The sequence below is a fragment of the Amphiprion ocellaris genome, chromosome 6, assembly GCF_022539595.1.
Source record: "Amphiprion ocellaris isolate individual 3 ecotype Okinawa chromosome 6, ASM2253959v1, whole genome shotgun sequence".
In the NCBI taxonomy this organism is placed as follows: domain Eukaryota; kingdom Metazoa; phylum Chordata; class Actinopteri; family Pomacentridae; genus Amphiprion; species Amphiprion ocellaris.
Genome location: NC_072771.1, coordinates 16,651,164 through 16,671,411, shown reverse-complemented (window position 1 = coordinate 16,671,411; position 20,248 = coordinate 16,651,164). Strand labels below are relative to the sequence as shown.

At 40.1% G+C, this 20,248-nt stretch overlaps 1 protein-coding gene and 1 long non-coding RNA gene across 2 annotated transcripts; both read left to right on the top strand.

Annotated features, from left to right (window-relative positions):
* The first annotated feature begins 6,341 nt into the window (after window positions 1-6,341).
* ccdc92 (coiled-coil domain containing 92) lies at window positions 6,342-13,452 on the top strand. The gene is made up of 5 exons (XM_023267244.3): window positions 6,342-6,423; window positions 6,597-6,783; window positions 9,373-9,544; window positions 10,139-10,180; window positions 11,571-13,452. Exons 3-5 carry the CDS (start codon window positions 9,409-9,411, stop codon window positions 12,377-12,379), a joined length of 987 nt encoding a protein of 328 aa, XP_023123012.1. The 5' UTR covers window positions 6,342-6,423; window positions 6,597-6,783; window positions 9,373-9,408; the 3' UTR covers window positions 12,380-13,452.
* A 2,565-nt stretch (window positions 13,453-16,017) lies between these two features.
* On the top strand, window positions 16,018-19,954 carry LOC129349145 (uncharacterized). Its single transcript, XR_008602017.1, has 4 exons — window positions 16,018-16,342; window positions 17,057-17,157; window positions 19,021-19,121; window positions 19,674-19,954. It is a non-coding gene; the product is annotated as an uncharacterized LOC129349145 (long non-coding RNA).
* Window positions 19,955-20,248: the final 294 nt, after the last annotated feature.

Genomic DNA, 20,248 nt, shown 5'->3' with positions numbered 1-20,248 from the left:
TGAGCCTGGCTCCACTAGAAATTTCTTCTTGGTAAAGGGCAGTTTTTTTCTTCCCACTGTTGCCAAATGCTGCTCAAAAGGAGTAAAAAGGAAACTTTGAATTTGTTGTTTTGCTCTGCATAACATTTGTAAGGTCTTCACTTTATATCTGAAGTTCTTTGAGAGGACATATGTTAGGAATTAGTAAATACAACTGAACTAAAATTAATAAGTTGGATTTAAAGCTACGGACACTGAAACAGCCTGTTTATGCTAAAAACAAGGAGAATTTTCAGCACTTAGTGTCGAATGAATAATCTATCCAATATGTTGGGCTCAAACTTATCATACACATTCTGCTGACATGTGAGACTTATATGCACTTGTTTAAAAGGGGTACAATATGGGACTTTTAATGATGTGTTTTAGGGTTGTCTTAGGGTTAGGTTTATAATCCTCCATCATTCTCAGGATTAAGCTGAGCATGTTCAGACCTTCAACAAAAGAAGCCAAAATCTACAACTCTCAGCAAAATTCAAAAGACACTGAGTTAAGCAGCAGGCACACAGCAGGGTTTAAGACATTACTGTGCAAAAGCCATAGCACTCTGTCTCGCAGGGGTCACTGCCATATCACACAGGTCTCATGTATATGCATGGAGTCCTCTCTCGGAGGACACAAACACTTGCAAGGACATTTCAAGCCCTAACAGATGTTTCAGAACATTTTGTTTTCATGTACACTATCGTGGAATGCGGGGAGTCCAGCCTTGCATTATTTAGAATTGCTGTTAGCAAATGTTCCTTGCATTATATTTCAGAAACAAGCAGTCTGCTGTTATATCCAAACATCCAATGTTCTACGATCCCTCTTTGCATACTCCTGCAGTGGTTTGAGGATGGATAAAAGTGGGTACATAAAATGGAGAAGTCAGCAGAATTTGCATCCTTATTGTGACTAGACACGAGGATGAAATATTTCTATTGAAAACAGGGAAAACCTACAACCAGTCTCCTATGTCTCTGGAAAAACAGAGGATCTTTGAGCTGTATCTCGGAGCAGTGATTATGGTGGTGCAGAGTGAATGGCTGAGGTGGTCGAAATAGGAGCCTGGAGGATTTTACGACTGTTCTGAATCCAGGAAACGCTTGTCTGCTTCTCCTTCTCTTCTGGTTGTCGACCAGACTGTGATAATCTGAGCGGAGTCTGTCCACCACAAACAAAAGGTTTGCACAAAACCTCACCACACGTTGGACGACTGGAGGCGCAGAGGTGCTGTTCTGCTCATATTCTATTTACCTTTACATCAGCCAAAAACAGCTACCTTGAACCTAGCAGTGCAAATGAAATCTAGGCTTGATGAAGGAGGAGTATATCTGTAGTTGCATAAAATATCTCATACACAGTTTGATTCAACGCTCTTCTGAAGTTTAACTGGAAGCGCTTGAGTAACAATCATCATATTTATCTAAGAAGATATAATGGGATGCAGCTATAGTTGCATTTTCCAGTAATTTGAAGTGCTACACACCAATCAGCTACAACTTTAAAACAATCTGCCGAATAACAGAACAGTCACTGGCTCTTGGTTGTGTTCCTCGAGCCATCCCTGAGCAGTTTTGCTGCCAAGGAATGAGGATGTGCTTGATCTAAAACAATGTTTAGGTGGGTGTCTAAGTAAACTCCATAGGAATGCCAGGACCAAAGGTTTCCCAGTATAACTTGTATTGTAATGGAATGATAAAGTGTTTTTCACTTCACCTGTCAGTGGTTTTAATCTTATGGTTATATGTTATCTCCTTTGTTTAGTGCTGCTCTGAGCAGCCCATGAACTGCACATGATATTAATGTACAGGTCAAGGTTTTATGTTTAACATTATGCACATTTTCTCACAAATTGCTGAAAAAAAGTTTCACTTGATGATGGAAATTTGTTGATTCTTATTTCCACAAGATGCCTTTAAACAATCTCTTCTGAAACACCACCTCCACTAACTTTTGCTCTGAAAAGAGAATCATCTGGCATATTCACCTGTTTTACTTTAGTCCTAAAGTGAACATTTATTCTAATTGACAGATTACTCAGAGCCAGTAACCATAATTGCTTTCCTTTGATTTTACCAATGAGCCCTCATGATTTCTGTTCATTAGCTCATTTCTCCTGTGTGTCTTATCACAGTGTGTCTCATACCAGCTCTTGTGGAAGGACTATACCAAGGCCACATTTTTCCTGCCAAGGCTGGCACATTGACTAACAGCCACTTCAAAGTCTGCTGTTAGTGCTCCATTAACCACTAGTAATTAAAACGTCACTTTAAATGCCATTGAGTGCACTGCTCTCCCTGGACTGTAAAAGAAAAAAAATGTTGCATAGAAAACATGATTTCCTGCAGTCCAGCCTCATTACCAGACTAAAGGCAGAGACGTTTTGGCAGTGACGGTGTAATGATTCCACAGCAGAGCTTTCCATGAGGGTCCTATGTAACATGTTGGCTATAATTTCCTCTCTGTGTTCACCTATGTTTTGTCAGCTAGTAAATTTGTCATGAATTAATTGGAGGGTCCAAAACTGTGTCAGAGAAGCTGATTGCTGTTGAAATAACCTTTACTTTAAGTGCTCATTCCACATATTCTGACACTTTATTTTCAAATGGCCTCATATAAAGTCCAGATGCTACCAGCATTCATACTGTATATTTTGTGTAAGTGCTTGAAAGGAGAAATATTTTCCATACCACACAAGCACAGAGCAAATCAAGGTAGAAAAATCTCTGGGTTCATTCACTACTGGACAGTGATGATTCAAATGTCTGTGATAGACTGAACATGTGGCTGAAACATAATGAGCCACACTATGAAAAGGTCTTATTTTACTTATTATACCTAAAGTGTGTTGGAAGTAATAAAGGTCCCTTATGATGGTAAATTTTTAGAAATAACTCAGCCAGGGTTAACATATTGGCCATTTGCATTTTATATTATGATACCATATATCAAGTATGAAATGTACCATTATAAAATTTTCAGTGACACACTTTGAAGCTTTTACATAAATGACACATTCATGCCTGTCTTACTTTGGGCAGACGAATTAGAAAAAAAAAGTCTAGGAAAATTAAATTAGGTTTTCAGAGTTTTAGAGGCATTTTGCCTTGCCAACCTCAATATAATAACTGTAAAACTATTACAACTTGAGAAGTGTTGGTATTGGCAGCTTGTCAGAGCAGGGGCAGTAAAACTTTGCCATGTGAGACAGACTGCCATGTGCTTCAGTTCCATTTGTAATTCTACAACAAGGACCTGCACTATCTGTTCATAATCCAGCAACTACACCAATGAGACACATTGGAGAATAGCATAAGCTAGTTTTTTGATCCTCATTGATGTGTGACTGATGCCCAGAGGTTGTTACAAAAGCTTCATAGCTGACTCTTATTGCTTTTCCATCAGTGTAACTATGACGTTTTGGGCCTGTATCCAGCAGCTTCGCCACCGTCTGTACGGCATCACTTGGAATATTTCTGAGTGTGCGGCTTTGTTTGAAAATAAAATGTATTTCCTTGGCTGCTTCATAAAAAACAGAAGAGCAATCTAAAGAAGGAGTCGGCAGCAAATTGCAGACGTATTCATGAGCGTTGCCAGATTGTTAAAGGAAATCCCACTGAGGACACCTCTGGCGAGAGAGAAGCTTTGGTCAGCCTGTGCGAAGGACATTTCTCAGCTGGATTCTACCCAGCACCGGATCCCCTGCAGGCAAAGGCCAAAAAAACAACGACTTTAAGCCGGTTAGAGTCACAGGAGGAGTCCAGAGTCAATCCTGCTTGTTTTATTTGGTTAGTTCCTCTCAATGAGCTACTTTACTACCTGTTATGATATATGGAGGTCTGTGGCAGTGTGCAAGTAAAACAAATCACATAGACGGTAGGGGTCTCTGTTGGGGAGTTATTTTTCACTTCACTGTTGCTGGTGCGAGCATTACTTAGCTTCTCCTGAACTGGCTGCTTTCTGCAGGCAGCTTGGAGGTGTGCCAGGATCACTAAAAATAAAGAAATGAGAAGAATTTAATCCCTATCACAAACACACCGAAGCCAGGGAGAGATTAAAGGCCGCTTCCGAAAAATAACATTTCTAGAGGGGGACAATAATTCCATTTATTCCACGAGATATTTTCTTTTTGTGAGTGTGAGACTCATTTTTAGGTCGGGAATGAAAATCGATGCTTTTGTTTTTGGTTTGTATCGTTTTACGCAGTAGCAATGTCGCAGAGGAATTTCTCTAGCCAGAAATAATTTAAAGTGATATTTTGAGTCGGTAATGAAAAGGCTACTGTTTCCTAAGTTTTTACACCCCAGACCAGGAAACACAAGAGTCAAGAGAGCTGATATCACTCAGACAAAGTTCAGTTATTGTACAGGAAAACTGCATGGGGAGCTGTAAAACAAAAATTGAAAAAAAAAACACAATTTATTAACACAATTTTCACAAGTCAAATGAAATGCATATACTGTAATAAACATACACAACAGACCGATTTATACATTTGCAGTTTAGAATAAGTTAAATCTACATTTGATAGAATTTTTATTTCAGAAACCCAGATTGATCAATCAGCTTTCCTACAGCTACCTGGTTTTGCTTTTGTTTTTTTGTATTTGGCATGTACTTCCATTTCCTACATTAGTTTCTGATTTATTGTTGCTGTTGTTGTTGATTTCCATTTGTATTCTGTTAGTACACTACATAAACTCTTAATGCAGAACAAATTTCCCCTTGTGGGACAATAAAGATGACCTTAACCTTGACCATGCATGTTTCTCTCACTAAGGAAGCAGCACGGCACCAAAATTTGGCAAATGCACTTTGAAGCAGATGCTGCCCATAAAGTTCTGTTTGGTGAAGTTCTTAATTTATTACTCTCTGGTTTATTCATTAACTGCAGCCGCTTTGATTCCTCACTGAAAGGAAGTAAGCTGTTGAGACTGAGTTTCTAAAAAGCAAATGTAAATAATTTTTCTCAATGCAGGATACATATACCACTGACAACACATAACACACCTAAGCAGCCTCATATTGCCCTACCTGCCAGTCTAACTGTCTACCTATTGACCCGAATATGTGCGCACTTAAAAACAGCTTTACGGCAAAAATAGCTCTTGTAATCCCACACTGCTGCTGCTTACATAATAATTTCCAAAGACACAAACATGTTTCTTGGCAAAAGACTTAAATGGCAAACTGTGCAATTGAACATTTTGGTATTATCATCCTGTTAAGTGTAATATAATGTTAAACGTGTATTTGTTTGATTATGAAATATAATTTTAAATAGTTGTGCTACACTCCAAAAAGTAATTCAGGGGACCTGTTCCCACCACCTACTTAATCCATGGTTGCAGGATAAAAATTCTAATTTAATTATTTAGATAGACCTTTTAAGTTATTTTGATTGGTTGGGGAGGCATAATAATACTGGTAGTCGCATCAACTTAATATTGTGAGCAATTTAAACTCACATTTTTTACCTTGGTTGAGTTAAAATGACATTCTAGTTGAGGCTACCTGATAAAATTGGCTTGATAAGTTATTTTTTTCTTTATTATTAACATTAGAGCAACTTAATGTCTTTTAGAATTTCAACTAAAAACTTAGTACATAGCCATTTAAAAAAATAATTGTATTTAAACTTGTGTTTGTGAGGCCAATCATTACATTAGTGGTACTAAACTGTACATTAGACTGCAGAGGAAAAACTCATTGTAGTTGAACGTAATTACACTAGTTGTCACAACTCAAAAAGCTTCATACAAATAAATATGTAAAATCAGATCTGTGTTTGACATTCTTCATCAGTCTAATACACACTATGGTTTTACCACACATGTATTTCCCTAATTCATTAATGCATGGAACACAAGAAGCAGTGACGATTATTTCAAAAAAAATGCCAAAGCAGTTGGTTAATAGCCAGTTTCATTTTAGCAAACACACTTAAACCTTCGTTTTTCTCTATCTTTATGTGAACTTGCGACTGTGACTGTGGAGGGAAAGTGTGTCTGTTATGCATTAGAATATGTGGCATGTGAAAAAGTAATCTCAGCATAATGTTGTAATAAACTGCCTGTGAAGAGCAACGCTTCCCTCTGCTGTCCACCATCTGCACTCCATCTAGCAACTTGCATCCGCTTTCCTTAATTTACTGAAGTCCGGGAGTCTGACATATAAAACATCAAACCAGGCGTCTAAATACAGTCTAATAGGCGTCAAGACATTATCAGATATCAACATTATTGGGAGTGTCTCCATATTCCGACGCTGTCACTAGGTGGCGTGAATGCATCACTGCCGAGCAGGTGACACTTTCTGTTGCTATGGTGATGACGCTGGTCACTGCTAACGGTAGCACGTAACGGACCACCGCTACTTCCACATTTAATGTAATTTAAGGTGAGTAAGGAATGTTTTGCCGCTTTTGTTACACTTTTTAAATTCACGTTGGTAAAATTAACGCTAACATTGATTATAAAGGTCAGAAATAATCGTGATTGACTGTCTGTAGGTTCGATCGTCTAAAATTTCCCCTGCTTTCCCATGATGCATCGCTTTATTTTGTCTAGTAGCTCAGGGAGATGATAGCGAACTGACACAGCCGCCCTCCGCTCTCACCCGACCGAGGCGAGCCGCTGTCAGCATCCAGCCTCCATGTCCAGCACGGCGGAATGCGCTTAGCCGGTGTGGCTCCTCGGTTTGACGACAGTTTCAACGCTTTTCTATCATCTTCGACGGCTGCATATTTTTAGCCGTAAGGTAAGCCGCCCGCTGGGTAACGTTAAGGTGCTGTCGTAGCGTCATTAGCTGCTCCGCTAGGCTAGCATAAATAACGCAAGGTAGTTCCCTGTATGGATACACCGTTCAATTCAAAGACACTACAAAATAAGCACAGTTAATCATATGTTTATCTATCCACAGCTTATTTCGCTTATTGTAGCTGTCAGCTTCAATTCGGCATTCATGGGAGCAGGTGGACTTCAATTACATTTTAATTCTTCAATTGTTTTGCTCATTAATCCTGTTGTTTCGCCGTCAGAAATGTTTTAAATTGTTAGTAACAGAATGGGAGCTGCTAATATGTGCGCAATGTTATATTGAAATCGTGATGCATTCATCGTATGCCGAATTTACCAGAAGATCTCCACGATGCCATAAAACTGAATGCTTCAAATTCTAGTATTGGTACGTTTCGTTTTCTGTTCACCAGGCGGATATTTGAGTGATTTTAAAGGGGGCTTGGTGTGGTTCAGCAGCACGGTCCGGGGCTAGCTTGTTTGCGGTTCCTGAAACTGGACAGCTCCTCCCTGGACAGCAGCAGTGCATAACATTAGCTGCAAGGACAGGCTTTGTGATGACCCCACGAAATGCAGTGATGGCATCCTACAGTACATTAAGTCATACAACAACACGGGAATGTTTTGAAGTAGTTCACAAACACAGCTCGCCCGGCCCGGGTTTACGACCACTGAGGTTTTGTTTGATAAATAAATCCTGAATTATGTATCAGGTTGAAGCTTGACAGTGTGTGGAGTAATGATCCTCCTCCAGGACCAGCAGCGGTTCATTTCGGTGGTGCTGTCCGCAATGCAGGTGCTGAAATTCAAAGTGTCGTGGAAAGTGTGAAGCGTCCCTGCCAGCTAGCACGTAGCTGTATATCCTGAGCAGGGCTGATTGTTGTGACTCAAACACATCTTGCTCTTAAATACGAGCAACAGATTTAGAAGAGTCATGCGAAGAAAATGCCGAAGTTTAGGCGTTTGTGTGCAAAGGCATTGCTTCTGTTGTAGTAGCTACTTGCTAATGTTTCATGCTGCTGCAGTTCATTGATTATTTATATTCTCTGAATGGGGAAATGCTGGTTGGTGTAAGAGCAAAGGAAAAACAAGAAAAGCACACACATTTGATGTCAGTCTGCCTTAGATCAACTTTGCTGTTCAGCTTTAATTCACTTTACTCCTATGCCCTGTATATCACCTCCATGCTCTGTTATGAGCCATGTTCATATTGAAGTTGGCTGAGGTCATGTCTTTGCAAGTGGAAAGCTATCGAAGCTATTCTAGGAAAGAGCTGGGATGAGAGATATGCTTGCAGCGCAGGGTTTACCGGAAGGACTCCACATTACTCATCAATAATAGATTATCTCCTCAGTCTTTCATGACACACCACTGCTGTATTTGTTATTACCACTCTGTGTTTTGGTTATCACATGCATCTCTTTTTCTCCTGTAAGTGAAGGAAAAACACACAAAAAAGACACAGATAACAGCTGAAACTAGGAAGCATGTCCAGCTGGGCTTTACGGCATATATTATTCATGTTGATGATGTAAGAGTGAGAAGCTCTGGGATGTTTTTTTTTTTAAAGCTTACTTATGTATGCAGTGAGAGGCTTTCTCTGGACAGAAGGGCTGTTTTGCTTGGATCAATGTGCTCTCAACCCATAACCCAGTATAGCTGTCTGGCAGAGGGTGGAGATGGTGGGAGTGAGTGATTGTTTCTCTCTCTGGATTGGTGCTGGAGACAAGGACGTACAGTCAGGAGAGGGAGGAGGATGGTGGGGCGAGGCAGCGGAGGAAGAGTCAGTCACAAGACCAGCATGCCACACCCAGTGTCACTGTGATGACTGTTAGTCTAGATTTTTGAAAAAAATGTCTTCTTTTTGGTCATGCATGAGATTATTTTGTAGCAGTAAAAGTTTCTGTGTTGGGGTTACTTTGACTTTTCGAATTTGAAAAACTTCTGAGCTGAGAAAGAATTTTTCCACTGCGTGTCCTAATAAAATTACAGTATACAGTATAGATCGGATTAGTGTTTATAAGATAGGTGTTACCTTTCAGATATCCATTTTTTGAAAGCCCACACAGCTCACTCTAAAGCAATAGCCTCATGCCAGTGATTGGTTGTTAATTACAGCAAGCTCTTATAGTCACATAATCTTTCTAGTGTTGACCCAGCCTGGTTAGTAATGATATCATATATACCTTCTGTGCACACTATAAACTGTGAATCTCACGCTTCTTTTAATCAGCAACAGGATTACCATTTTTCCCTCGATTGGTTGGTTGAAGCATCAAATGGCCTTTATTGCGGATAGAGTTGATGGTATTATCTAATTGTGATTAGTCGGATCTGTCATCTAAAGCAGATTGACCCAGCTGGTTTGCACACAGAGCAAAATTGGACCAAATCCCAAAACCCAGATGTTTATAGGGGAAAGGGTGAGAATTAACGGCCTGTCCGCCAGATGGGTTGACTTTTATTTATAATCTTCCTCTCTCTCTTTCTCTCTCTCCCTCTCTCTCTGTCTTTTCTGCCTCCCCTCCTTTTCTGTCATCTCTTTTTGGAGGTTGCAAGGCCAGTTTGTGTCCAAACATAATCCGCCATGGCATCAGCAAACATTACACTGGAAAATCAGCTGCACAGTGCACAGAAAAACCTGCTCTTCCTCCAGCAGGATCATGCTAACACACTGAAGGGGCTGCACACAGAGATCCGCAGATTACAACAGCAGTGCACAGGTGAGCCGCGAGTAGCTACATCTCTTCCCTTTGTGCTGCAGTGGAAAACCAGCGCATTTGACAACTTCTTAGAGGATATCTCATGAGAACACAGAGCAAGCAGTGAATGCTAATTATGATATGAGCATCACTGAATTCAAAAACAGGACAAGTGTAAAGCCTAAGTGGATATTTGGGACCAAAAGTCAGCAAGATGCTGTGGTGCCCCTGCTAAACCTTTCAGAGAGAATGATTGACTTATGGGAAAAGCTCATAAGCGTAGTGATAGCAAAATTTGTATTGATCTTACTACCACTAACGCATATACTCTGCCATGTAAGATGGAATAGAAGGACAGTCACCCTGAAAACCAGGACACTGTCTGATTTCTCCCTGATTTCCAGTATCCTGGGTTAACCTGTTTGCTAAAGCTGACAAAGAACTCTCACTAATCTTATTAAATGAATACTGCACCATATGGGAAGCAGTGACATGTGTTCCCTAGACATGCTTTGCCACCGGTTGGCCTGTATGAAGAGCATGCTCTTTGATATCTGCACCTGTGCAACCTCATGTAACACAGACATGTGAGTAACCATGTTCTTTTTTTCACAGACTTGACATATGAGCTCACTGTGAGAAGCTCTGATCCCTCAGGTAAGCCTCCATCATACTGTGTAGTACACACACATATCGATTTTGCCTCTGGGATTCAGTGTCTTTTGTCATTAGTTACCATCAATATTAATTTATTGCAAGAAATTTAATCACTGCTAATGTCTTCAGTGCTTGCTTTTGGTCTTTTTAATCTAGAATTAATTTTAGAGACATGACTTTACTACTCTCTCAAGAGAAATTAAATAAGCTGCTGTATTAACTTCGAAATGCTGCTATCTGGTTATATAATAATATTTTCTTCTAGTAATATCTCGGAGTACAGCTTTATTTTAAACAACTGATCGAACTTGTGAAGTCCACAGCAGATGAAACTCTAGAACACTAAAGGCTGTAAATCAACTGATTCTTTTCAAATAGAGCTCTGTGTTAGTGGACAGGCCTGAGAGCAGAGGGTTCTTTCTGTTTCCTGGTAAAAAAAGTCCCACCCAGGAAGCATTACACTGTGGGACTCCCTGCTGTTCATCAGAGCTCCCGGTGCTTATTGCCAGCCGCCCCTCCCACCAAAGTAGCGTGGCCATGACATGGAGTTGCTTCACTGGTCTGATTTAGATCCAGCTCCACAGTACAGCGAGGAAGGCCCCAAACAGGCCCAGTACAGTTGAATTTATTCACCCACTACTGATGACCACAATGATGTGTGTAACTGAAGCATGTTACATGTCACCAGGATCACCATATGTTGTAGGTTTATTGACATGGCTGGCCTAGATCAATATTGTTAAGGCCTCCAGTGAGAGGCACTATCATGTTAGTGTGGGACATCTCAGAGATTGGAGTGCAGGAAATGAGATTATCTGTCACAGCGCTAATACACGGCCTGCAACCTGCTCAGTGCAGCAGAGCTCAGCTGCTCCAGCTGGGGTGAAAATATACCAGCCCCCCTTCAGACGCTTAATACTCATCTTTATAACCAGCTCTGTATTTGATAGGGGACTTAGTTTAGGAAATGTAAAGTATATGTTGAAGAGTTTTATATGCTCATATATATATATTATATAGATAATATATGATTGTATTTCACACATACAGGAACATGGCTGTATAGGCTGTATCTGGGTGGGGCAGGGCAGGGTGGAGGTCAGACGAGAGCATTGTCCTTGCTCTCTACCAGAGCTGTAATGTGAGAATGGAGCTCTCTGCCCACTGCAGATGAGTCTCCATAGGATCATACTGTCTCTGTCAGCTGACAGACTGCCCATAGTCTGCGCTTAATGCACTAACGATTAGTCTGGCTTTGCAATATGTGTATTGAGTGTGCGTGTGTGTGTGTGTGTGTGTGTGTGTGCGTGTGTGCTTTTCTCTTTGCTGTTTACTAAAAACATTTGCTGTACTTATATATAATGGCTGTTGTTTTTTATTTTGCGTGCAGACAGCAGTGAGGTCCGATGCAAGGAACTTCAAAGGAGGTGTGAGGAGCTGGAGGCCCAGCTGAAGAAGAAGGAGGAGGAGAACACAGAGCTGCTCAGGGACCTGGAGCAAAAGAATGCCATGATTTCCGTCCTGGAAAACACCATCAAAGAGAGGGAGAAGAAGTACCTGGAGGAGCTTAAGATGAAGAGCCACAAGCTGGCTGTTCTGTCTGGGGAGCTGGAGCAGAGAGCGAGCACCATAGCTTATCTGACTTCACAACTTCACGCCACTAAGAAAAAGCTGCTGGCCGGCAGTTCCTCTGAGGCCAGCCCTAATGTCAGTCCAGTCATGTCATACAAGCCCACACCTCCACCGGCCAAAGACAGGCAACCTGAAACCCCACGTCGCCGAATGAAGAAGAGCCTCTCCCAGCCTCTTCACCCGGAGTTGACAGAGGTGTACCGCCTCGGCCCGGACGGCAGGCGGTTGGTGCTGCGGGAGGCGGTCGATGCCATGCCCGACCCCACACCCTTCCTGCAGGCAGGTAGAGAGTCTCCTGAACCGCAGGTAGTGCGAGAACGGCCTGCCGTCATCCCTCCCATTGCCTCTGAGCGTTCCCCCGTCCCTCCCCTGGGTGCTACAGCCAGTCCTCGTCACAGCCCGGCTCGGGACCGTCAGCACAGGGCTCATGTGGGCGTGGCGCACCGCATCCCACACGGCACCCCTCCCCTGGCCCCGCCGCAGGCAGAGCTGGAGACGCTGGCGGTGGACCAGGTCAATGAGGAGAAGGTAGTGCGGAAGCGCTCAGGAGCCGACAGGACAGTTTAACACTGCAATGCTAACATGCACACAAAACGCACACACACATCTACTGTATACACACCACACTGCAAGAACAGGAAGGAGCCTGACCCACTGTGTAGCCTGCTGTTTACGCAACACTGCAACATAAAAAGAACAAAATTATAATTTTGTTTGTGGTATTCCATGAGGACTTTTGTTTTTCTTAATATAAAGTAGAGAAGGACTACTATAAAGCATGCCAAATGTTTCTTATTTACACTTTGTATTATACACATCTCGACTTTTTGCTTAGACTTTCACTTTATTCTGTCTTATGTGGTGCATACAACAAATTCTCAGCCAAATATCTGCATCAGTGCCTGCTAACTGGTTCAACCATACACAAGCTGCTTGGTATAGTCATAGCTACTAGTAATCTTTACATGTCTCTGTCTGCTCCATCTTCTCAGCAACAGTCTGGACATATCAACAAACTATATAACATGATATCTGCAGCTGCGTAGGATAGAACTGAAATAATTAAAACTACTACTCCCCAAATGTCTTTAATCTGCTTGTGATATCAGTATAATAACATTACTGTAGGTATGAGCTGCATAATGTGCAATTGAAGTTTGCTGGTTGTCAAGGTGAAAGCTGTAATTTCACCTTTTCTGGGGGGAAAAAAGCAGCACATGTTTAAATGCAGTACGATACGACAGCGGCCAGGACGTGCATTAGTGTGTGACAGAGACAGAGAGAGTGAGTGAGTTTCTGAGGCCACTGAGAGAATTAAGTTTTGGGTTCAACGATATCCATTGATGTTATTTGTGATACAAGGGCATTTTTGAAAACACTGCTGTACTAGGATTTTGTGATATTATTAACTGTACTTTATAACAGCTGTAAATTTGTAATGAATTATTTTTTTTGTTTTATTGTTTAATATAGAACACACTAGGAAATACAAAAACACTTCAGATAGTCACCGTAGTTATGACACCACCTACATGATGGTAACTGAATTCACTTAATAACCTGCTTTTCACATTAACATCACTTGTCCTTGAAGTATACAAATCAATACAATAAAGCAATGCTTTTTTTTGGTTTGGGTACTTGGTTTGTATTCATATAAATGGGTAAAAAATTAAAGGAAGAGTAATGGGCTATTTTGAGCCAACAGAGCAACTTTAGCATAATTCCCAAAAAACATATTCTTCTGTTTAGTGTTTTGGTGATGGTTGTGGACACTTAGTGACTGTGAAAATTGTCATTATTTATACTCATCCAACCATTTTATGATCCATCACGTCCTGTAAAAAAACATCTGACAGGATTCTACAGGGAACAAAAAATAAATAAATAACCACTTCTCATTAAGAACCACCACTCTGCACCAACAACTGTGCAGATTCACATCAGAAAATGTCACAGCAGCACCTGGGGCTGTAAGATTAACCAAACATTTTGGTAAAATGTGCCCCAAAATACAAATATATGCAACTTATCTAGATGTAAGACACACAGCTTGTTTGGTGCAGACTTCAGCACCATTCGCATCATCGTTTTTAGATTTATTTCAGTGGAAAAGCAAATGCAGAAGTTACTATTCTTACTAAAAGTCACATTGCAAATTAATAATCGCAATATGATTTATTTATTTTTATATTGTTAACAACACTGTGCAATCCTGACTCCAAAAGGCTGCTATTACTTAAAATTGTTGTAAATCATAGCAGGCGCAACGTCTATATGTAGTTCACCCCACCGTCCACTAGGTGTCCTCATTGGATTACACATCCTTTGTTTTTCCAGCGTAAGAAATCACCACAAAAAGATAAAAGTGACATGCGTATTGTACGGAAAGTCTTGTGGGTTGCAGGGTGGCACCAACCTAGATCAGGCTTATCCTGGCACATCCCACAGATGCTCAGTAAGATCTTTATATGAGGAGAGTGGAACCCAAGTGAACACCTTAGCTCTGTCATCTTCCTGGGCCACTCCTGAGCTGTTCTTGAGGTGTGTTGGGGTGCATTGTCCTGCTGAGGGTGGCAACTGGCATCAAGGAGTTGGGGGGTTTCTTGACCTGCAGTGTTTAGGTGGGTGGTACATGTCAAACATCCACATGAATGTCGGGACTCAAGGTTTCCCAGCTGAACATTGCATTATAACAAGATGATCGATGTTGTTCACTTCAGTGGTCACACAATTGTTATGGAAGCGGAAGTATAAAAGTTCCTCAAATTTGTACGGAAGCACACTTGTTAAATAAAGTTACTTTCCACCACTGCAACGACCGTGACTAGCTACCAAAAGGGTAATTTAATAGTATGCTAATGCCTCCAAAGGTGAGTTAAATCCATATAGTGCAAATATCCCTCTCTATATACTGAATATGCAGTTCTCCTGTATTATAATATAGGGATGCTTAAAACAGATAAGTGTGTATCATTGTTCTCTTTAGCAAACACTAGCTGCCTGGAGTTTCAAGTGTATGGACCATTCCAGAATTGGAGGAGGACATTTGGGCTTTAAAATTTTTGAAAAATAAACCTTCTCTTACAGTTTTCTGCTACATATTCATCAATAATAGGTAATAAACGACCAAAGGCTTGATTGGCTCAGCTTACACATTGATGGTACCATTTTTATTCCATGTTTTATTTCTTGTTTTCTAAGCCTACTCTAATCACAGTAACAGGGTTGCTAATCCATGTTATTGTCAGCCTTTTCTCAGCAGTAGAAGCTAGATATTTAGCTAGCTGTTACTGCTGACCAAGAGGACAAACTCACTGATGTAAAACAGTAAAAAGAATTTGTCTTATTCTGATAACATGCATAACAGTGTTGCATGAGGTACAGTGAGACATTCACTGAAGGGTGACGTTATGAAAACATGAAAAATCATTAATTCACCGTTTTCATCTACCATCTAAAACAGTTATGCTAATAGGGTAGTTGTAGAACACACGTTCCATGCATAACAATTATTATTTAAAATATTATGTTGATTAAAAAAATCCCACAATTACAAGAGACATCAATGAAAAAATAAAACCAAAAAAAGATTCTAATTTCATTTTAACTGTTTTGAGATTCAATTTGGTCATCAGGGGGGTGGAACAATAGAAAAATGATATTTTAGGCGGAAGTCCAGATTTATTTGGTGTTCTAAAAAGTATTTTCAAACATTATTTTCTTCTGTGTTTTTTACATTTGGTCTCAGGACAAGTACATTTACACAACTGCGTGTTTTAGTATTTTGTACATGGATTATTTGAAATTTGATGGGTGGGGAAAAAAATGTCCTCCAATTCTGTAATGACCTGTATATAAATCTATATGACATTTTATTTTTTGAAGTTATTTTTTTTGGCCTTATTTCAGGTTTTATTGTATAGGACAGAAGAGAGAGTGACAGGAACGATGGGGAGAAACATGGGCTCCTCTTAATGGGTCACTTGCGCCACCAGTTGAGCTACCGGGACTTTCACTAGCATGTAGAAAATTGTATCGGTCCACAAGTATATGGTGCAACCTTGTGTGAAGTGGTCCGTGTACGGATCTGGTAATTGGATTTTCCGTTCTGAAACGGGTATTGAAAAACAAAAAACGAGTGGTGATTTGATTTTCGTTTTAAAATACAAAAATTTAAATTGAAATACAAGGCGTTTTTCCTTTTCATGATCAAAAAGGGATATACGATTTTTTAAAAATGCTTTGATTTTCGTTTTATATTTAGAATAACAAGAAAGTAAAATCAGTAAGAGGCAGAAACGAAAAAAGTCAGTTTTTTCATTTTCTGAGACCGGAAGTGGTCATCAGCAAGTGTGGAGCCAAACGACAACAAGATTCTCAGAGGGCGGAGCCAGAGAACAGCGATTGGTCAGACCATAGATAATATAGAAGACAGCGTGCTAGCGTATCTAGTGTATGTGTATCTGTGGTCGGCACGTCTGGTAGCATCTCTGGCTGCTGTTGACCTTGTTTTTGGAGTAAAACACGGTAAGAAGATAAATACTTCTAACCAGTAGCGTTGTTTTGTTGTACGTTAAGTCAGCGACTAGTGAAGATTTGTGTTTTGTCGTGTTCGAGCAGTTGGTCCGGACGAGTTAGTTAGCTAAGCGGCTAAGTTAGCTAGCGGGCTAATTAGCACAGGTGGCTAACTTACCGCTGAACACCTGTGTTAGTTGCTGCCGCAGCTGTCCTCATTGTTAGAATGACCTTCTCAACCTGTATTTATCTGCTGTGTATTTTAGCTTTTAAAAAAGTTATTTTACTTTAAGGTTAACTGAAACCCGTTGAGCTGCACTGAAGTTTAACATTCAGCTGGTTTCAATTAAACCGCCCTTAACATTGCGCAACATTCCCTCTCTGAATCTCTATAATTTCATTAAATTCCTTCTCTCTTCCACTGCTCAAGTTCAATCCAGTATATAAAGTGACATTAGTCGTGAATAAACTAACAACCAGCCATTGTATTTATTTATTACTGCATGTATTTGTAGTAAAACGTGAGTTGAAACATCCTACTTTTGGATCTAGAACTGCACAAGCCGTTCATTTTCAGTCACCTGATGAATTAAACTCCCCTTTTTATGTGAGGTTGAAGCAGAAAATCTGAGTTAACAAAGAAAGTTGTTTATAATATGCGATACCTGTTATGTCTGACTGAGGCTTTAGTTTTTGTTGAGCTGATTTACACGTTTCTGTTTCTAGGTGGAAGCTGAATTAGTGAGGATGACTCCTGCTCCTGTCATCTCTAAGCTCCTCACACATCTTTACCTGCACATGAGGAAAATCACTCCTGTAGAATGCAGGTATGTTTGTCATTATTATAAAAAGATGTTGCCTGGTGACCTGTCAGAAACCCATTATACAGAGTCAGCCAAAATAATGTTTACACACATCAGGAAAAAGAAAAACTTGCATAAGTATTTCAATACCAAATTTATTCAGACATCACGAGATTAATAAAAGTTATCTTTGGCCTCTACAATTACAAGAGGTGCTCAAAGTGGTGGCTACTGGCTTCCAGACATTTCTGTTGTGTTGTAGACGTCACTTGTTGATGCTCCATTCATGAGGGTAGCGCCATCTGTTGGGAAAACATCATACAACAGGACACAGAGTTATTGTGATTTGATCAAACTTAGAAAGAGGTATCTATATGTATAGAAGTACTTATACAAATGAAATATTTATAAAAGTTTTTCTTTTCCTGATGTGTGTACATTATTTTGTCTGACTCTGAACTTAATGAGAACAAAACTGTCATTTAATTGTTGCTCTTGAAGCTTCTTTAGTGAAAACCAGCTGGTGTTCTGCTTTGAAACAAACTGCTGTTGAGGTCTGTGTTTTTAGGTTTAACCCCACAGTTTCTGAATGAACTGATAGTTTGTTGTTTTTTTCCTGATCAATGTGGACGTTATAATTGATGGTAACATTTACTGATCATATAATCAGCATGACAATATAACAGTAGAACATTCTGACCACCTGACTAATACTGTGTTGGTCCCTTTATGCTGCTAAAACTCCTCTGACCCAGTGGTTCATCAGAACCTCTGGGGATGTCCTGTGGATTCTGTGGATCCTGTGGGTTGCAGGGTGGGTCCTACCTAGACCAGGCTGATCCTGGACCATCCCACAGATGATCAATCAGATCTGGATGTGGGGAGTGTGGAACCCAGGTGAACAGCTTAGCTCTGTCGTGTTCCTCGGACCACTCCTGTAGTAGCAGTTTTAGTTTGTCCTGCTGAGGGAGGCAGCTGGCATCAAGGACTGCTGTTGCCATGGAGACTAGGGGGTTGTTTGTCCTGCAGTGTTTAGGTGGTGGTACATGTCAAACATCCACATGAATGTCAAGGTTTCCCAGCAGAACGTTGCATTAGAACAAATGATGGATGTTGTTCTCTTCAGCTGTCAGTGGTCAGAATGTTGTGGCTGATCGGTGGATCTGTCTGCCTTTACTCTGACATCCAGAGTTATACAAAAGTGTAGTATGTGTGCAGTGCAGAAGAGATTTACTTTATTGGATGCAGTTTTTTGTTTGTTTTTTAAGGAAGAGCATTTTTTTTTTTTATCCACCTGAAGAAGACCTAATCTTTCCCTTCAAAGGATAGTTAATTGTTACTACGGCTTCCATAGTGGTCCCATCAGAGAAAATCATATCCATATACAGATTTTTATTAATTCAAGGGCTGGTTCAGTAAAGATTATAATAATAACTACATCAGATAATTCTTGGTTTCAGTTGGAATTGTGCAGCCTGAGAGATGGTTGAGAAGGTTTGCAGTTCTTGTTTTAGCAAAATATGTTATAATAGAAGATCTTTATTGGTATTATACATGAAATTATCTGCAAACCAGCAAAGTGCATCAGTCTGAGGTATCTAAAAATAAACAAGTAAAGAAAAATGCTTCTAAAGCCAATAATAAACAGAATATTTTGAGGGAATATTCTAAAAAGGAAAGAAAAGCTCCATTCTCACTCCTCTCAGGATAAACTGTCATTAAAATTGACTTTAAATTTAGCTTCAACACGAGATAAAAACATTTACTTTCATTACTGATATTGTCAAGTTTTAATAAAGTTCATGCTACTTTTATAAAATGACGAAAGTGAATAAATTGTATTTCTGTGATCTGTGTTTGATTTCTGTCTTTTCTCCTGTCATCCAGATGTTCAGAGGGAGATGATGCCACATCTGGTCCAGCTGATGGAAGGTCTTGAAGTTCTCTGACTGGCCTCGACTGAAGATGGTCGTCTCACTGGATTTAAGGTTCAGAAATCAAATATTCTATAAAATGTAAATACACTGAACTCATTTGGATATATTTAAGTGAGACTCTACAATATTATTTGACACAAATCTATGTAAATGAAAATTTTAATAATTTTCACGCCAAACATTTACTGGACTGATTTAAGTATTAAAATCACTCCTTTCTAATCCTCTGCTGTACGTTCAAACCTGAGGCCTTAAATAGAAACACACAAGTATCTGATTGAAGGAACTTCTGCAGAGTCCTGGTTCCAGAATATGATGATAGAATTATAGACAAACTTTAACAAAAGCTGCCTGAGAGTTTACAGGTTTTTATGTTGGATTTCTATAGTAATTTAATGAGAGTTATCAGCAAAAATCAAGTGTTCATTTGATGAACTTCATTTCCTAAAACATACAGAATTGGAGCTCATATCTTTGGCAGCTGTAAAGTTTCTGCTCCTTCAAAGTTCACAACACAATGAATGAATTCCTAAAACACTCTCAATGCTGGAGAGCGTTTGTGATGCTGAAGCAGTGACCAGTTTTTCTGTTTCTTCTCTGGAGATGCACAATGAGGGACGTCTACAGAGACTGAGAAAGAGTCTCACCACATCCTGACATGAGGAAAAAGACTTTATTGAAGACTACAATGAGAAAAACTATCAGACAGCAGACGGCTGCATTCAAGGTGAGCTCTGAACATTTGATCTGGAACAGGAATTCAATAACGGCAGCATGAGCTTCATTTCAGTCTGTAGCTGCTGAATTCATGGATGAATCATCTGGCACTAGAGAAGAAGACCATCAAACATCCACGTCAGCTGATGGAGGTCCAAGAGTCTCACCAACAAACAACCTACAGAGTGAAGACCTCAATCTGATTGGACGGCCTCCTATTCAGCCACATGTGTGAACAAATGCCTCTAAGTGATTTGTTTTCTAAAATAAATCTAGTTTGAGTCCTAATCTATGCCTGTGTGTTTGCTTCTTTACACCGCTGTTAACAGTTTAGGCTGTTAGATTGTTCCAGATAAGACAAGTACAAGATTCTTCAGAGCCGTTCTACCACGAGCCTGACAGGAAGAACTCCAACAGCTACTGAATGTTCCTGTGGTCCCCTCAAGGCTACAGGAGGAGCC

Coding starts and splice junctions, on each gene's coding strand:
- ccdc92 (XM_023267244.3), top strand. CDS start 9,409: ATGGCATCAGCAAACATTACACTGGAAAATCAGCTGCACAGTGCACAG. Junction 9,545..10,138: donor ATTACAACAGCAGTGCACAG/GTGAGCCGCGAG, acceptor TTTTTTTCACAG/ACTTGACATATGAGCTCACT. Junction 10,181..11,570: donor GAGAAGCTCTGATCCCTCAG/GTAAGCCTCCAT, acceptor TTTTGCGTGCAG/ACAGCAGTGAGGTCCGATGC.